Genomic DNA, 17,801 nt, shown 5'->3' on the forward strand with positions numbered 1-17,801 from the left:
TGCTGATAGTACATTTGTATTCGCATGTTTAAAGGAACGTCTAGAAGTCCCTGTGATTCATTTTGAATAAAATTCAAGTAGTATTCTCCTGTAAGGCGTTTCTCTAAAATAAAAAGGCCAATTAAATAACCCTCAATCATACCACACCACACGTTCATTGAAAACTTATATTGGAAATTACTTTCGATTGTTGTACGGGGATATTCTTCATGTCTGTCCGTACGTAACAATTACGTGTATTATTAACGCCGTCATGGGTGAACGTTGCTTCATCTGTAAAAAGAATGCTTCATAGAACACCATGATTATTATTGATTCATCCACAAAATTCTCTGCGTTTAACGTAATTTTCCGGTTGTAGGTGCTTTACTCTCTATGTATACGTGATATGCATATAAATCTTGCTCGTAGGGTGTGTTTATTATTCTTTTTTGTGTAATGCCCAATTGAGTATCAATTCTTCTTGAGCTGGTCGTTGCATCTCTTTCTACTACATCCAGAGTATTTTCTACTTATCCAAGTTTTGTTCGCTAGATCTTTCAGATGACATGCTCGCACTGGGAAACTTTCTGGTCTCGTATAAATTGTTAAAAACTCGGATAAATACATTTTTAGAAGGAAGTCTTTTATGTGCAAACAGTTGACGATGTTCTTCAGCAGCAACTCTAGCATTCCCATTACAATAACTATAAACAAACACCATATTTACATATTCTAAATTTGAATTAATGTTTGGCATTTTGTAGCACATTAATTAAATTCAAAAATAAACGCCAAATCATTATCAATATCACTAATCATAAAGGTATTTTCATCATAAATAGAACGCTACTTAAAAAAATTATTTACGCTAAAGCTTGTAAGCAAATGAAAATCGGATAACATTTGACTTTTTTTCATTTATTTTTCATGTGCAATACGCTCCTGAAGTTTGGCACGATCCTCTCGACTCACCCTGTACGTACATTGTGTCTCAGTGCTCAAAAAATGTTTCATCTGATCATTGAATTTTTGTTATCGAACAATTCAATCAAACAATCATTCAATGAAAAGATGTATTGTCGAGGTCATCTATCAACGAAATTCTACTTTTTTCATCCATAAAATTATTTATTCTAGTTATATAAGTGTTGGATTCGCTCCAAAAATACCCAATTCCGACACATAAACATATACAGGCCTAACAGTAGGAGGTTTTCATAATCTGTTCAAAAGTGTGCAAAATGCGAACGCTAAAAGCACTCCTGAAGTGAGTACTGCCCAATGGATTTTCTAGAAGAGTAAAAGAATCAGATACTTCACCGATTTGCCCCATTATTTCCCCATCTTTCATAACTCCATTTATTATAATACTATACCATAATACGAATGTTCGGTAGTGTAGCCACGAGACGTTTGCACTTGCACGCTCCTCTTCAATGCATTATCTATTTATCCTTTTCGTCAACGCATCGCACTTCATATAAATCTACAGTAACACCGTTTTCAGCTTAGAAAGATGTCGCATATAACGAGCGCCGTAAGTATAAACTTAGATCCCTTATGATGATGATGAGGCGTGGCAAGATAAAACGAAAACTCTGTTTATAGTTGCTAGTTTCGAGGGCGTCGCTTAAACCGTTATAAGTTATATCTGAGAGAAAAATGAACAATTTTCAAAGCGAAATGTTTGTAGGCATCGATGACAACAGACTCTGCCGCCCCTATTCCCACAAACCTTCAATCAAATTCGGCACCATCCCCTGGTCGCACACCGACTCTACCCTGGCCAAGTACTTTAAAGACATGCACTCGTACATGCGCACCTTCAACAAATCTACCGTCATGAAGGGCGTGGGAGCGGTATTGTCCGGGGAGATGGACGCTTTTATCTACGACGGCACCGTACTGGACTATCTCACCTCGCAGGACGAAGACTGTCGTTTACTAACCGTAAGCTAGCGCCCACATTTGCCGTCCACTTCTGTTTTTTTTCACCTTTGGTGAGCACTAGGTGGGCTCCTGGTACGCCATGACAGGCTACGGCCTGGCTTTTCCGCGCAACTCCAAATACCTGAAGTTGTTTAACAAACGCCTGCTCGACTTCCGGGAAAACGGTGACTTGGAACGCCTACGTCGGTATTGGATGACGGGGGTGTGCCGACCCGGCAAGCAAGAACACAAAAGTTCAGACCCGTTAGCCTTGGAGCAGTTCCTGTCCGCCTTTCTCCTACTGATGGCGGGCATTCTCATAGCCACCCTCCTCCTCCTCCTGGAACACCTCTACTTCAAGTACATTCGCAAACACCTCGCCAAGACGGACAGGGGTGGGTGCTGCGCCTTGATCAGCCTCTCCATGGGCAAGAGTTTAACCTTTAGAGGTGAGTTTCACTTATTAATTAAGCGATTACGTACTTCTAGGAACTGTTTTTCTTTAGTGCGTCCACTATTGTTATCTCTGAAATTGTCAGAGTTGCTGACATGACATACGGATCTGACCTGTTTTCTTCATATTTCGAAAGCTGTTTTTCATTTCTGGATGACAATACTGAACGCATTTAAAAAAGGCACCTTGTGTACATGTATTGTTATAAATATTCTAGTAATCGTTTCTACAGGGTGTTTCAAAACTACGGGATCAAACTTCTAGGGATTGTTCAGTGCAACAATAGAAGACGTCAGAGTATAAGAACCCGCGTCTGCAAATGTCTCCCTAAAGTGCTGCGGCTTTAGATTTTTTAAAACAGTTATATGCAAAAATATTTTTATCGAGTTATAGTGCGTTTCATTTTAATTTGTTTGTATGCACGCACGTACAAAGTAGCACTAGCTGTAATTGTTTAAGATGTGGTTTTTGAACTTTATTCCACCTGTTTAAACGATGTAAATACATAGTTCTGCGAAAGTGACTAAGAAATTTTAAAATCGTTTCAAACTTCAAATGCAGCAGTGATTAGTGCAATCAGGTCTTGCTGTTTCTACCGGCGTTTCATAAACCAGAGACTTTACATGTCCTCACAGAAAGAAATCTAAAGATGTTGAATCGGGCGACCTAGAGGGCCGCAGAATTGGACCACCTCTGTCGATCTAATTTTGTCCTAACTGAGGATCCGAACAATGAGGGGCTCGAACAGAAGAGCGTACAGGCGCACCATCATGTTGCAGCCTCAATTACTGTCGAACGTTTAACGGGACGTTTTCAAGAAGTTTCGGCAGATCGTCTTTGTCGAAAACGTCCTTAGGTAAGCTCCGTTAAACGATTGGGCAGCAGATAAGACTCAACCAAATGATCATCGACAATACCGGTCCACGCGTTAACAAACCAACATTGCTGATGACCTCCGGCAAATATCGCTTGTGGACTTCTTCGATCCAAGCCTGGCTATTCCTATTGTTGAGTATGTCGTCTCGTGTAAAACTGGCTTCATCCGTCCACAAAACAAAACGTAAAAAATCGGGTTGCTCGACAATCTGATGAAGCGGTCACTAACAAAACTGAAGTCAAACCTTAAACTTTTTGTATGCGGTATGAATGAACTTGTTGTTTGCTCGTGTAAACGTGAGTTGCACCCATACCCTGCGCAACTTACTTACGGTAAAAAAAATCAAATTGCAATAACTTTTTGCACGCAGAATGTTGCCTTGCGGGATATCGCTTTTGAAAAAGCCGCGCAGCAGCTTTTGCGTTGCAATTTATTGCTCCGTATTCCAGATCTTGGTTGCTGTAGTTTTCCATAAAAACCGATTACTTTGCGAACTTTTTAAAATTTTCACGATTAACAAACACAACAAGTGAACGTGTCGAACTAATGATCAAAAATTTCTGTCATCAGTCTTGGTTAAGATAAACATTTAGCAAAAAGCAGTTAACAGGTGCATTCAAGTTCAAGGACGACATTTTGAACAATTTCTGTAGTGTTATTTTGTGCAAACAAATTCAAATAAAACGTCCTAAAACTCTATAAAACTGATTTTTACACGTAACTGTCTTAAAGCATCGTAAAGCCGCAGCGCTTTAGAGAGACATTTGTGGACACGGGTTTTTATACTCATTGTTAGATGCCTTCAATTATTGTGCTGAACAATCCCTAGAAGTTTGATCCCATAGTTTTTAAACATCCTTTAGAAGTTTTATTATGTGGTTGGTGGCTGATATGAGTTTTATTAAATTGATAAAAGCACTCTGTAAATGACTATTGGGTAATTTAGGCGCCGTCTTCGAGGCCCAGGACATAATAAAGAATCACCGGTGCCGGGATCCCATTTGTGACACGCATCTGTGGAAGGTCAAGCGGGAGCTGGACGTGGCCCAGATGCGGGTAAAACAACTGGAAAAGGAGATGGAGGTGCACGGAATTAAACCTCCTCCTTGTAAGCGGTAAGTCTCGTTTCGTGGAATATCAACTCTGATATCTTGCATATTGCCTGATGCCTGCTCCAATCGAACACCCGCCTGCTCGTACCAATGATCATTTCTTACTCTATTTTTCTATATAAATATGTCTTGAATGGGTAGGCGTCGTCGTAACACCAGTTGCATCACGTCCTGTCTCAGCTCGTCCAAGTCACCTGAGTAAGTCCGAGACTTACATGTATTTATAGTGTGTTCAATCAGACACCTGCATGGAATTTTGCATGGCCGTTCGATCAATTGTAAGGTTGTACAAGGCGTCTCATGAACATTGGTACAAACGAATATAGCGTGCCAGCGATTTAGCATCCAATACTCATTTGTATCGTTGTTTCAGGGGCACCCTTAATAATTACCACACCTGTGGTTAGCAGTCTTCGAAATATTAGTTAAAATTATCGTTTTGTTCGATCGAAATTTTAATCTACAAAAAGCAGAAATTTCGGAGATTGTTTCTGAAAGCTCCGCGAATTTCGCTCATGCAGAAAAAGTAAATCAAAACTGAAAAATGCTGTTACAGTTGGACACTCGGCCTGCCTGAGTTGCGTTTGTTTAAATAGAGTAATTAACATTGATTTTCAACTTGCTGTTGGAACTTTAATCAGACACACCTTGAACCGACGACATTGCAAGGTGCAAGTAAAAGACTGAAAGCTTTTAATGCAATGATAAAAGTTTATTTGTAAGCCATGGAAAGTCGGAAAGTTTGCAGGGTTCCGAAGGCGGTCGTGAAATTTTATGGGTGGAAGATTAGAGGAGAACTTCTTAAGAGATCGTGTTTCGGTTGGCAAACTTGATTAGTCGCCCGAATTAATACAAATTGGGGAAATTGGATTTGCTTTACTCATTTTAGTTCCCATATTATCGTACCCCATTTAGAGTAGAGCTTGGAGGAATAGACGCCTACCTTTACCGTCGATGTTGTACATGTCTGTTTGTGTCCTCGCATGACGAAACACTACTTAACTTGAACCGGACGGAGCGGATGTTCCAAACATGAATGTTTCCTTCAATTTCTAATCTTCCTTGCCGCTCCCAAACGTTTGAGACTCAAAAATGGACTTCTCTAATTGTTTTTTAGCGTTGTGGTCTCGGGAGAGCGAGCGAAAGCACGATTGCGCAGCCTGGAACGCAGCGAGGTCGGCAGCTGCGCAGATCTCAACGGGTAAGTTTCATCGTGCATGTTTTATTAAATTAGAGAACGTTTTTAATTGTCTCACGCAGCCCCACACCTACTGAAATAGCGGAAATGGAAACGGTGCTGTGATGTCCGGCGGAATCCGAAGAAATGGAAGAGATCATCTATATTTTGAACACTAAAGAACAATTCCATAATCTCAACACTAAATATCTTACCATCTAGTTTCATATACGTATGCGTCGGACAATTATCTTATTCTTGTCATTGATCTATTTATTGATCTTCATTTAGGTTACATTGCTCAAGGCTTTCGGTCCTTTGACCTACAGCCTGTAGTCCTATTTTCGACCTTAGAAACTTGTCGTTATTCCTCACTTTTAACTAACGTAAAAAATGGGCTCTTATGATCAGGTGCATTTAATAATTTTAAAAATAGGTTATATAAGTTTATTGAGGGGCGCGCCGAGGATCTATAGGTCCTCGAGGGGTCTTTCTTTAAACATACAGGGTGTCTTTTTTAAGTGAGCTCGCTATTGCTATCTCCAAGACGATATGATCGATTGAATGGGAAAAAACTTGTCACATTTGGGGCAACTTTTAAATGCCGCCCTAAGCGGTGTTACTAAATTGTCTTCGATTTTCAAGATTTTACAAAAAAAGTAAAATTAGCCCTTATTTAAAAAGACTGAGTTGGTATTGACATCCTGAACACGAAATGTCACCAATTTTTAATTTTTTTGCAAAATCTCAGAAAATGACAAACGTTTTTTGAGTTTAATCGATTTTGTAGCTTTCATTGTTTCGAAGATAACGACAACAAATGATCTGAAAAAAGACGCCCTGTAGAGGGGGCGGATAAGCCCCTGGCGTAAAGAAACAAAAAGAATTTATCAAACAATTATAAGGTATTATGTACTTAGATAGAATTGTGGCGAAATTACTAGAGGGAAGTAGGTATACTAAGCAGGGCTTTCCGAAAGTCCTACATTAATTCAATTAAGAAGCAAGAGTTTTTGGTTTTTGACCAATTCCGGAAAGTGACTTTTTTCGGAAAACACTGTTGTATATTTCAAGTTATAGAGAGAATCCCTGTTCAAAAACGGTTAAGTTTTTTATCCATTTACCCCATAAATTCCAAACTTAAACTATTTCTCATAGAAAATGAATCTTCTACTTAATTTCATTTTCATGGCAATTGGGAATTTTTCATAACTCGCTACCGAAAATACGGTATCACTCTAAACCTACCTAAAATACTTTCAACAGAAACAAGTGGTTTTCTTGATTGCAAATTTCCATTTAGTAATTTTATTACTGCGTAAACTCTAAAAATCACAAGTTTATACCTTTAACGGGTAGCATAGTCACATGCCATTTGCGGTGGTACCGTATAACCCCTCTATCACTATGTAGAATACATCTATATTTGTCATTATACGTCTAGATAGGTAGGCCCTGAAAAAATGGAGAAAAATAATAATAATTGTTAATATTTAATAACTTATATACATACAGACATTGTAATATTAAGTATTAAGAAGAGTGCGCGCGACGCACACAGGATGACTCTTGTGGTTCCCCCCCTTTGGGGGAGCCACGTTTACATAGCTTTAAACCATCCCCCTTGAAATGGGGGCCTCGCGCGTGCGCCAAAAAAATGTTGTTGCTACATTGTTGTTGCTGTTAATGACTTATTACTGTTGATGTTTTTCACATTTTAAATTCTAAGAGATTTTGAGTTCTTCGAAGTCGTGCACCTACACGTGTTTTTGCGTTAATTAGCCGACTCAAAATTCGTGGGGCCTAATTCACACGAACTCAACCAAAGACGCTTATTTTGTATTCAGTTGTAAAACGGTCAAAACCCCCGCATCAATCGCCCTACAATGTTGTAAATAGTAATATACATATACACATTGATAATAAATTTTGTTTGGGGGTGGCCTGCGCGACCGTGGGATTAGGACCGAGCTCGTAAAGCAAAAAAAAAAAACCACCGTCCAGACGTAAACTCCTGGACAAAATTGACGCACCACTAAACTTATACGACCGCATTGACGTTAAATAAATGTGATGTAAAAAAAGTTATTTTTATATCTAATTATGGGCCAGTCCATTAAGAATCGCATTATGTACTTACATTTTTAGCGAATGTCAAAAAACTCTATTATCATTGCATGTATCTGATGAAACATATATGAATTATTACTATAACGTTAAAAATATATAACATTTTATGTCGCACCGTTTCGGTTCACCCGGTGTGCAATAATCATTAAATCTCGTTAAAAATGGGCCTGTAATTAATATGATAATTAATAAATCACTAAAATCGAACTATTGTTTAGCAATTATAAAGCGTCAAAGCTATGTCATACACAATTACTTGTGTGTGAGGCGTCATTCCCATACAAAATAACAGAGAAAACAAACAAGTAAGAGGTCCTGTTTTTGGCCACAATTTGGTCCCACTGGGGCAGAGGTCCGAACTGTTAATTTTGTATTTGATCGCAAACAGGGGTTTGCATACATATAAATGCAATAAATTATTATTACATTTAAAACAGTCAATAACACTAGTAAACAAAAAATGGAATAAATGTTGACTATATGTAATCTACAGTATATTTCAGTAAATAAACTATTGATGTAAACGTCTTTTAAATAAGAGTTTGTTTTTGGGAGAGGGTGTAGCTAGATGATTTTAAACGATGGGTGGTGTGATTGTGATTTTTCCTCTCCTTCTGAGACATCAGGGAGGCCACTTTAACAGCTTTGACAGGAGGACCAGCAAACCTACTACGTCCCCAGTTCCAGAATAAATGAAATAAATCAATTAACAAATTATGTGGTTTTTAATTATTCACCTTCAACAAGTACAAAGACCCAACAATCATTTTAATATTACAATTTGTAAATATCCCCCAACATACATACATATACAGGGTGTTTCATCGAAAACTTTCGCCAGGTCACGTCGATTCCGTTTTCGAGGGAGACACTTGATGATGCGGATTTCAAATTTATTGAAACAACTCCCTTCGTGGGGGGTGTAATCAGCTTTGATTGCACCTCCACAGAGGGGGTTGTGTCAATAAATTTAAAATTCACGCCGTCATACGTCCCCCTCAAAAATAGAATCGACGTGTGTTAGCTTTGTATGATATTTTTGCAATTATCCAAAATAACCTTGGTGAAAAGTTTTCGTTGGAACACCCTCTATCGTTAAGAAATTATGTGAATAAAATTGTCATGAACGCCGCTGTCTTCGCAAAGACAAAATTTGTCGGTAAAATATTTTTAGCCCAATCTCGCCGAAATCGGAGCACTCAATTTTCACTTAATTATTTTAGTGCAAAATTGTCATGCACGCCTCTGCATTTACGAAATTGCCCAATTTATTGACCGAAAGAAAAACCAATACGCTAAGGCAAGTAAGGTTTTTCCACGAAAATATTACAGTAGTTTTTTTTCGGTTCACCTAGGTGTGATTAGCCAAACTGAGAATTGTGCGATAAAAGAATCTGTGTCTCTTTCATTACTGGTGCTGCGCATGGTGTTTTAGTTGGCGCTGCCAGTCAGAAGAAAACGAAATGACGGCCCGCTCATACACCTTTTTAGGGTTTTTTCAAACCTCTAAGAGCAGGGCCTCAATAAAAAACATTGCTCATATTTTTTTCAGATAATCAATAAAAAGTACCATTCTGAACACGCTCTTAGAATCTTGGATGCGAAAGGATAGTGTAAGTACGCCTTTTTTATTCAAATTTGATTTCTTTAATTTCCGATCATGGAAATGGAAGTGGAAACACTTATTTAAAATATATAATAACAGAGTAATTACATACATATATTGTGAGCAATATATTCTTCACGACGCATTTAGGTAAGACAATCGAGTGAGGCAATTGATGCTAACATTCACATCTTCGAAATGTCTTAAAGAGAATTGAAAAAACAGACGTATATATATATTTTTTTTCAATAAAAATTATCCAAATAATTTGCTTCAAGAATTGGTTGGAATGCGAAATTGATTGGTATTCGTTTTAATGTGATATGTAAACGGTAACAGGGTGATAGGATTAAACAGAAAGAAATTAACGAAAATTGTTGTTTAAGTATTAAAATGCAATTGAGCGAAGGAACAGATTAAAAAGAAAATTGGGATAACATTGAAAATCCAAATAACCATAATCTATTTATTTCACCGCAAGCACCAAGGTAAAAGTAACTGAAACAAAATTAACGAAAATTGAGCTATATTGCCTTTACTGCGTCGAGGCTCAAATGCAGAACAATTGGCACATCCGCAAAAATAACATGGCTAAACGTCAAATATAACCTCAAAAAAAAAAAAATCAAAACAATCACCAAACCCAAAAAATAAAAATAGTTAATTTGTTTCAAAGTTCCCTTTTGGGAGGCAAAAAATATGCCGTGTCTACTGAATAGCCAATGAGCAGACGGCGCAAGTCCCAGCACTCCTCCAACATCATTTACTACTGCCTGGGGGCCCTGCGAGTGCTGCTGGTGCTGGTGCCCCAAAATGGGTATATACACCCCGACGAATACTTTCAATCAGTCGAAGTATTAGCAGGTTGATTCCCCACCATACAGCCATGAAACCGAGTTTTAAAAGCTGATTTTCAGGCAGGATTTTTGATGTGGAGCACAGCCCACCTTGGGAGTTCAACGCGACGCAGCCCATCAGAGGTATGGCCTTACCCTACTTCACCACGGGCCTTAGCTACATATTCCTGCGCGACATTAACCGTCTGGCAATCGAATATTTACCACTAAATGTAGTCAGCCCTTATTTCCTGCTTGTTCTTCCCCGACTGATTATAGCTCTGTTTTCTTTCTCCATTGACTTTTGTTTGAGACAAATTTGCCTAAATAATAACGAGAAATGCAGGTCTCGACTTATTGTTCTGGGTAGCTCCTATGTGATCCTTACTTATGGCACTCGCACATTTTCAAACTCTTGGGAACTGGTTCTATTTGCAATTCTTTTGTATTTTGTATGTGAAAGTCAAACATTCTCAAATGAGCTGGTACGCAAGCGAGAATATATTAAATATCGATATGATAAAAGCATTTCTATAGTAGAGAAAGTGAAATTTCACAAACTTAAACTCTATTTAGTATCTGACAACTATAGAAATTGCATTTATATCGCAAGTCTCACTGTGTTTGGTATTTTTAACCGACCCACTTTCATTGGTTATGCAGTAATGCCAGTTTTTTTCTGGATTTACCGAGGTGGTGTGGGGGAGAAAAGAGAATTATCAGTGTTGCAGTTTCACACAAGAATCTTGTTCTTCATCTTCTGCAGCCTTCCAGCAGTTGTATTTAACATTATCATTGACTCATTTTATTATGGCTACATTACATGGGGTGAAATAGGAATGTTAGATCTGTCCATAAATAATTTTGTAATTACTCCCCTCAACTTCTTGAGGTATAACTTTGATTCCTCCAATCTTGAAAGACATGGTTTACACCCTCGCTGGCTGCATTTGTTGGTAAATATCCCCCTGCTTTTTAATGTTCTGGGATGGGTAGCTTTTTTTACACTGGGAAAGTATTTTTACTGGTAGGAGTTTACTATTTCCACTATTTTTGAAATTTTGCTGATGGTAATGACATTTCAGGTGTTTTCGCCGCAAGTTGCAGCTGTTGCCTTCAATTAAAAGTATCAAAATGCTGATGACCATGTCCTTTATAAGCCCCATTTTAGTTTTGTCAATATTTCCACATCAAGAGCCGCGCTTCCTGGTCCCAATCCTTTTCCCTTTAATTTATCTTCATAGTGAAAAGATCCTTCCAGAAGTTGAAGTAAAAATCCCGGATGCAGCAATTCAAGACAAAAGAAAGGAAGTAAAAAAGAGATCTCGTTCTAATAAACTGCTCAAACTTTGGCTGTTTATTAATGCAGTTTTGACGGTTTTTTATGGGTTTGTGCACCAAGGTGGGGTATTTCCAGCTGTACAATACTTGCATAAAGACCTGAGTTTCTCCCCAAGAGGTGGGGAATTTCACATAGTAACCAGCGGCATCTACTCATTGCCACAGTCGTTTTTTCTACAAAAATTGAGCCTCTATTCATACAATAACGACAAAGTGAAATATTCGTCACAAAGAAGAGTTTTCCTCCACGAAGAGGGCTCCAGCGACTTGGCCAACGCCTTGATGAGATTGCAACCGAGGCTGCAGCCTGGTAATTTTGCAAAAATCTATTTGCTGATATCCAGCAGCCGCAAAGAGCGGGCGCAGCGTGCGGTAAAAGATAGCGGCATGTCCATGCTTAAGCTCGACAGTTTTTGGCCTCATTTGAGTGCGGAAGCACTGCCGGATTTTACCAAATATTGTTTCAATCCCACATTTATTTTTTACAAAAATTGTCAGGTGTTGCATTTTTGGGAATACCTCGACAAAGTGGGAGAGATGTGCCGGCTCGATGTGTACGAATTGGGAATCGTTCCTGTAGCTGCCACAGCCAATATTTAGTTGAGATTTTCTATTTATTGTTAACTACAAAATAAAATATCAATTAATATAGCACGTTTTTTTAAATTAATTTGCAACGCAATAAACCCTGGAATTTTGGACGACTTGTTTAAAAACATAAGGATATAATCTTTATGTAATTGTGACTCGTTTTGCAAGAATTAACTCTGAATACAAATCTATTAGCATTATTAATACGGTAAAATTCCTTCACCATAATATCAAGAATTCTTTCAAATTTGTTAAATTTCATTTTAAAATATAAATTTTTCTTTTTCTGCAAAATTTTAATCGCCCTAAATAAAACAAAGGGCAACATCTTAATTTTCATTGTAATGCCCTCGAGTCATCGATTGAAATCATTGAAAAGTTCGAAAATATGGCGGATAGCGGTCCACGCAAATACCCTGTTGCCGCCTTACTTTACTTCACGACAGTTCGTTGAATCCATCTCAAGGGTAGGGACATAACCTTATTACACAGACATTGATGCTGTCACTAATGAAAAATAGATGGTTTAAATTCAGAATTATCAGCGTGATGACCGTTGTATACAAATAAAATTAATAAATCGTATCGGAAAACATCGAATTTGAAATTTAAATTACATATTATTGATTCAGAATGATCGCTACACCGGTCATGAACCAATCAGGCATTCCAGATAAAATGTGGCAACCGCCCTTGGTCCAGTTCGAAACCACGTACGCCAAATTTCGTCTTCAATAAACCTCAAACGCATCTTCTGTCTCGTTTTTACAGCATGGGAGAGTTCGTCGTAGAACTGTACTGGAAACACGCGCCTCAAACTTGCAGGAACTTCGCGGAATTAACCCGCAGGGGCTACTATAACAACACAGTCTTCCATAGGGTGATAAGGGATTTTATGATCCAAGGGGGCGACCCGACAGGGACTGGCAAAGGAGGGACGTCTATTTACGGACCGTCGTTTAAAGATGAAATCCATCCAGAGTTAAAACACAGTGGAGCAGGCATCGTGTCCATGGCCAATTCTGGCCCTGATTCCAATGGAAGTCAATTTTTCATTACTTTGGCTCCAACAGAGTGGTTAGATGGAAAACATGCTGTTTTTGGGAGAATCCACTCAGGTTTGTCTTACTTAATGATCCAATCAAATTTACAAGATTTAATGCGGGTGGATTTAAGGGATGCAAGTGGTGAAAAGAGTAGGGATGGTGGAGACGGACAAAAGTGACCACCCAGTAGATGAAATTAAAATTTTGAGAGGCAAAGTACTAAAGAGCTGACAACATCATCAAAACCCATCATTTTTTATATTACAAAATACATAATAACATTATTTATTATAGCAATTAAATGTAAAAAAAAGTTACAATGTCCAAAAATAAATTCAATACTAACAATTTTATCTGGGTCACTACACTATTTTCCCTTATTCTACATGACAACAAAGATAATTATTAATATGGGACATTCGAGAATAAATATGACACACTCTCTCCGTTGTGTGTGCGCCTGACGGCCTCAGCAAACATCATCGAAACGTCTATACACTGCACATCATAAAACAATTAATTTCAACCTCCCTATAAAGAAAACTCTGCAAACAAACTCACCTGAACTTTTGAGCATTGTTTCATATGTTCATCTTGGGGGATCGTGTTGGTCACTACAACCGCCTCAAAACAGACGTTGTTTATCCTGGTAATGGCGGGTCCTGAAAAGATGCCGTGAGTTAAAATGGCGTACACCTTAGTGGCGCCGGCTTCTGTTAATTTTTCTGCGGCGTGACAGATAGTGCCGCAAGTGTCCGCCATGTCATCGACTAAAATGGCGACTCGATCTTTTACATCCCCTACTAAAACCATGCTGGCCACCTCGTTTGCTTTTTTCCTGCAATAATGCATAATTCGATTTAATTCGATTTTTGAACGCTTTCAATTATTTTACACAAAAGAAAGTCAACCACTGAGGAATTATTTTTCTTTTAACTGTCAATTATTGTACTAACCTTTCTTTATGAATCAAAGCAAATTCCACATTTAACCTATCGGCAATGCTCGTAACTCTTTTGGCCCCCCCAGCGTCTGGAGATACAATTATGCTATTCCGCCATTCAGCAATGTTTTCCTTTATCCACTTTAAAACTGCTGGTTCGGCGTATCTACGAAACAACACGTTTATTTCTTACTTGTGTTAACACTAAAAAAAATTACTCACAAATTGTCCACAGGAATGTCAAAGAAGCCCTGAATTTGCGAGGCATGCAGGTCCATTGTTATAATGTGATCGGCCCCCGCTACGGAAAGCATGTTGGCCACTAACTTGGCGGAAATCGGGGCCCTGCTCTGTAAACAGAAAATTACAAAAATGTTTCAATTTCTGGGACTTTGTAGGTGCTGTTACACTGAGTCCAGTTAGTAATACCCTCATGTTGAATTTTCCTTAATGCATTGCCAAAGATGGGCAATATATACCCAACGAAGTTTAATAATTAACATTTTGGTTAGTCAGTAAATTAAGCAAGTTATGAGGTGAAAGTTGAATTTTGGACTTCCTGTACAAGATGTCCACTACCTAAAAAGACATCTGGTACATACACCTACAGGACGTTCCAAGATCGACTGGCACCTCTTTTCATTTCAGCCAATATGAAACCCATTTAATAGGATAATATACAGGAGGTTTCATTATAAAAAATGAAATTTTTATATCAGAGTTGGTTGTTGTATTGAATTATCTTTGTAACAGTATTTTTTAATTTTGTGAATATGAATAAACAAAAGACTATTTTTAATGTTTCGGAAATAAATACGAGGTGATTTGAAAAAAGGAATGTTCAGTCCTATTCCCTGTATATGTTCAAAAAACATGCTCTTATCTAAGACATGCTTTTCTGGATTGTTTTAAAACACAATGGATCTCTGGGCACGACACAATATTAAAGTGACATACATAAGAGTTATGCGACATGCCTCCGAAGTCAAATAGCATGAAGTTTCCTTTATGAACTCTAAAAATTTAGTTGAGTTTGAGTAAAACAACCATCATACAGTGTCTTTTTTAAATGGTATTACTATTTCTATCTCTAAAACAGTGAAAATTACAAAATCGGTTAAATATTAGGAAAAAAATTACCATATCTGAGGACTCCTAACGTATCATGAATGCCATTGTCAAATGGTTTTTGGTCTTCCAATATGACTCCAATAGATTTCTCTATTTGAAGAACTACCAAAGATCAAAATTACAAAACACTACCAAAAAATATTAATACATTAACCTTTCATAATTGAAAACCGTTTAGAAAATTGTCATTTCAAAAAAAAACTCCCAAAAAGTTTTTTGGTAGATACCTCTGACACCAATAGAAACGCTAGTTCAAAAAAAAGAGCAAAAAAAGGCACACTGTAGTTGTGCATGGTTGTTTTAAATATATCGTAACGTTCAACGGTCTAAATCGTTTCGCCAATGATTCCTCCTTCACATTTAAAAAGTTTTATAACGTTCTTTTAACAAATTATATATAATTCAGTTCACCTTGAGTGAAAATATTTTATTTGAATTTTGAGATATTGTTGTCTTAAGTAACAGTTTGAAGATACTATGAAATACATATTAAAAACGTAGAAATTCAGATAAATAAAATTTATCAGATATTGTAAACGTTTCATATTATGTATTCTTAAAAGCCACAGTTTCAAAACATTGAATTGCTCAAATTAAATGTGATTAAAAATCTCCTGCAGGGGTCCCAACAACGTATTACCAAACTCAGTAATAAACATCATTTGATAAAAAGGTCAAGAAAAATCTATAAAGGTCGCGCAAATAGTGATTACACACTGTCGAAAGCGATTAGACACTGACGTCGAAAGCAACTCAACAAACATATACCTTGAGTGGCTAAAAACAGAAGAATTTATGATATGCCCTCTTAATATGTACACATTTGCATTCAGATATATGATGAGCCCCAGTTCCAAAATCAAATATCAGACAAGCAGCCCCCTAAACATATATTTTACCCTAAATTTCCATTCTATAGACTTCCATTTTTGTATGTGGCGCTCCTTGTCTGTGTCCATATTCTAGAAAAATTGTTGTCTAATAAATCATTTGGGTCAATGAGGTAATTTAGAATAAAATAATTTTATAAAATACATAAAGACCTGATACTACCCAAAAAAGAAAAAAAAACTTGCTTTGTTACACTCTACAATGAAAGGTGTACTAAATATGTATGTACCTTATCTTTCTTGTCTTGTCTTGCATAGGGAAAACATGGAATGACTGCAGTGACCCTGCTAGCTGAGGCTATTTTGCAGGCATTGATCATAATCAGAAGCTCCATGAGATTGTCGTTAACTTCTCCAGATCCAGATTGAACAATGTAGACATCTTCACCTCGAACTGACTCTCCTATTTCTACACTGTGAAGATTTTTATAATCAAGCACCAAAGAAAGAATAAAATGGGAAAAGATTAAAATTTATCAAAGCTTCAAAAGTTCAGTTCAGGCTTCACCTGAAAGCAGTAAGGTGTAGGAAATAAGTATTCACCATGACATCACAAGTTTTCATCCCTGTTTTTTTTTCCATTTAATGAAAGGAAAATCAAAATTATATCATTTCTATGGTCAAGGCCATTATCTTTTTGATAAATTGTTATTTCTTTGCCAGACAAACCCAAAACTTTGAATGTCAAATTTGAAAGTGTGTACTTGAACGATGCTTCTGTTTTCGGCCAATTTGTAATTTAGTCAAATATTCTAACATTCATTTTATAAAGTTTATTCATATCTGAGCACGTGATTAAGTGTCAAGGTCAATCAATATAAAATAAATGTTACAATGTGAATTGGCAAACAGGGTTTGTTTAAATCAAAGCTGGGGTACTTTCTGATTCTGTTACTTAAGAATGTATTCATATATTTCCAATATTGAAGGTTATACATATAAAGTTATTTCAAATTTATTCGGGTAATCACGGAAACTAAATAACATAGTACAGAGCCCCCACCAATCCTCATCATTAAACAACCAATGCTCAAAATTGACTGAGGTTCCAATTGGTGATTAACAACTCTTCAAGGATGTTTTAAAGCCCTATATCTGTGCAAGATAATAGGAAATAGTGATGAGATGCAGCCAAACTGTCAGATTCATTAAATATTGGTCAAAATATTGTCAACTAGGATGTTCCAGTATTGGACCTGACTGATCTAATCAAATTATGGCCTGATCCATGATATGAAATAGATCCATTGTTAACAATTTAGAATTATAAAGCACATGAACAATGTGATGTGTGCATGGTCTATTTATGAAATGAGGCTGGAACCTCTACGAATGACTCCTAAATACATACATAGGCATAAAATTTAAATATCACGCTTACCATGTCTCGAGATTGGAGAACTTCTTGGTGACCACTTTGCCGATATCGATCCCCAACCTATCGACGATTCTCTGAGCGAGATCCGGATGGCTACTACCAGAGAAAACTTTGATGTTGGGCATTCTCGACGTGAGATGGGTCTTTCCGAGGTCTTGACACTTATCTAGCAAAACACCTTTTGCTCGGTACTGCTGAGAGGCACCGGGCATCACCGTCACCGATGTACGACGACAAAAAACAACACATCAGTGCGGATGATCAGCGACCAATCAGAAGTCCTGAAATGCGTCACAAACGTCATTCCAGGATAGGGTTCTAGGTGCAATTAATGTCGGGTAAACTAGGGACTTCTTATAGATAGGTTCGTTCATTATT

At 37.4% G+C, this 17,801-nt stretch overlaps 4 protein-coding genes across 8 annotated transcripts in view; 3 read left to right on the forward strand and 1 right to left on the reverse strand.

Moving 5' to 3' along the window:
• Positions 1-8,199, forward strand: part of Nmdar2 (NMDA receptor 2) — a 61,042-nt gene extending 52,843 nt beyond the window's left edge. For 3 of the 4 annotated variants that reach the window (XM_066393822.1, XM_066393825.1, XM_066393826.1), the window contains 6 exons: positions 1,676-1,932; positions 1,994-2,360; positions 4,189-4,357; positions 4,496-4,552; positions 5,472-5,555; positions 5,615-8,199. In XM_066393822.1, coding sequence (XP_066249919.1) covers positions 1,676-1,932; positions 1,994-2,360; positions 4,189-4,357; positions 4,496-4,552; positions 5,472-5,555; positions 5,615-5,657 — 977 coding nt within the window. In that variant the 3' untranslated portion in view covers positions 5,658-8,199. The remainder of the gene's footprint in view (positions 1-1,675; positions 1,933-1,993; positions 2,361-4,188; positions 4,358-4,495; positions 4,553-5,471; positions 5,556-5,614) is intronic. The other variant, XM_066393823.1, reaches the window with a different exon arrangement.
• Positions 8,200-9,900: 1,701 nt separating this feature from the next.
• PIG-Z (phosphatidylinositol glycan anchor biosynthesis class Z) lies at positions 9,901-12,063 on the forward strand. The gene is made up of 3 exons (XM_066393846.1): positions 9,901-10,131; positions 10,185-11,130; positions 11,189-12,063. The coding sequence occupies exons 1-3, from the start codon at positions 9,990-9,992 to the stop codon at positions 12,042-12,044; spliced, it is 1,944 nt and encodes a 647-aa protein (XP_066249943.1). The 5' UTR covers positions 9,901-9,989; the 3' UTR covers positions 12,045-12,063.
• Positions 12,064-12,576: 513 nt separating this feature from the next.
• Positions 12,577-13,434, forward strand: Cypl (peptidyl-prolyl cis-trans isomerase-like 1 Cypl). Its single transcript, XM_066393890.1, has 3 exons — positions 12,577-12,748; positions 12,807-13,153; positions 13,212-13,434. The coding sequence occupies exons 1-3, from the start codon at positions 12,669-12,671 to the stop codon at positions 13,310-13,312; spliced, it is 528 nt and encodes a 175-aa protein (XP_066249987.1). The 5' UTR covers positions 12,577-12,668; the 3' UTR covers positions 13,313-13,434.
• On the reverse strand, positions 13,321-17,684 carry Prps (phosphoribosyl pyrophosphate synthetase). Of its 2 annotated transcripts, XM_066393869.1 has the most exons (7): positions 17,427-17,684; positions 16,276-16,459; positions 16,055-16,117; positions 14,247-14,374; positions 14,038-14,190; positions 13,643-13,919; positions 13,321-13,579 (listed from the first exon to the last, which is right to left on the reverse strand). In XM_066393869.1, exons 1-7 carry the CDS (start codon positions 17,633-17,635, stop codon positions 13,487-13,489), a joined length of 1,107 nt encoding a protein of 368 aa, XP_066249966.1. In that variant the 5' UTR covers positions 17,636-17,684; the 3' UTR covers positions 13,321-13,486. The 2 variants fall into 2 exon arrangements, with proteins under 2 accessions (XP_066249966.1, XP_066249967.1); XM_066393870.1 differs by lacking the exon at positions 16,055-16,117.
• Positions 17,685-17,801: the final 117 nt, after the last annotated feature.

This window comes from Euwallacea similis, chromosome 10, assembly GCF_039881205.1.
Source record: "Euwallacea similis isolate ESF13 chromosome 10, ESF131.1, whole genome shotgun sequence".
In the NCBI taxonomy this organism is placed as follows: Eukaryota; Metazoa; Arthropoda; class Insecta; order Coleoptera; family Curculionidae; genus Euwallacea; species Euwallacea similis.

What these genes read in the sequence shown, in the direction of transcription:
- PIG-Z (XM_066393846.1), top strand. Translation starts at nt 9,990, where the DNA reads ATGAGCAGACGGCGCAAGTCCCAGCACTCCTCCAACATCATTTACTAC. An exon ending in ATCAGTCGAAGTATTAGCAG is followed by an intron (nt 10,132 to 10,184) that starts GTTGATTCCCCA and finishes GCTGATTTTCAG; the next exon opens with GCAGGATTTTTGATGTGGAG. An exon ending in CTGGGAAAGTATTTTTACTG is followed by an intron (nt 11,131 to 11,188) that starts GTAGGAGTTTAC and finishes ATGACATTTCAG; the next exon opens with GTGTTTTCGCCGCAAGTTGC.
- Cypl (XM_066393890.1), top strand. Translation starts at nt 12,669, where the DNA reads ATGATCGCTACACCGGTCATGAACCAATCAGGCATTCCAGATAAAATG. An exon ending in TTGGTCCAGTTCGAAACCAC is followed by an intron (nt 12,749 to 12,806) that starts GTACGCCAAATT and finishes TCGTTTTTACAG; the next exon opens with CATGGGAGAGTTCGTCGTAG. An exon ending in TTTTGGGAGAATCCACTCAG is followed by an intron (nt 13,154 to 13,211) that starts GTTTGTCTTACT and finishes GGTGGATTTAAG; the next exon opens with GGATGCAAGTGGTGAAAAGA.
- Prps (XM_066393869.1), bottom strand. Translation starts at nt 17,635, where the DNA reads ATGCCCGGTGCCTCTCAGCAGTACCGAGCAAAAGGTGTTTTGCTAGAT. An exon ending in GACATTCCTGTGGACAATTT is followed by an intron (nt 14,191 to 14,246) that starts GTGAGTAATTTT and finishes GTTGTTTCGTAG; the next exon opens with ATACGCCGAACCAGCAGTTT. An exon ending in GCTTTGATTCATAAAGAAAG is followed by an intron (nt 13,920 to 14,037) that starts GTTAGTACAATA and finishes GCATTATTGCAG; the next exon opens with GAAAAAAGCAAACGAGGTGG.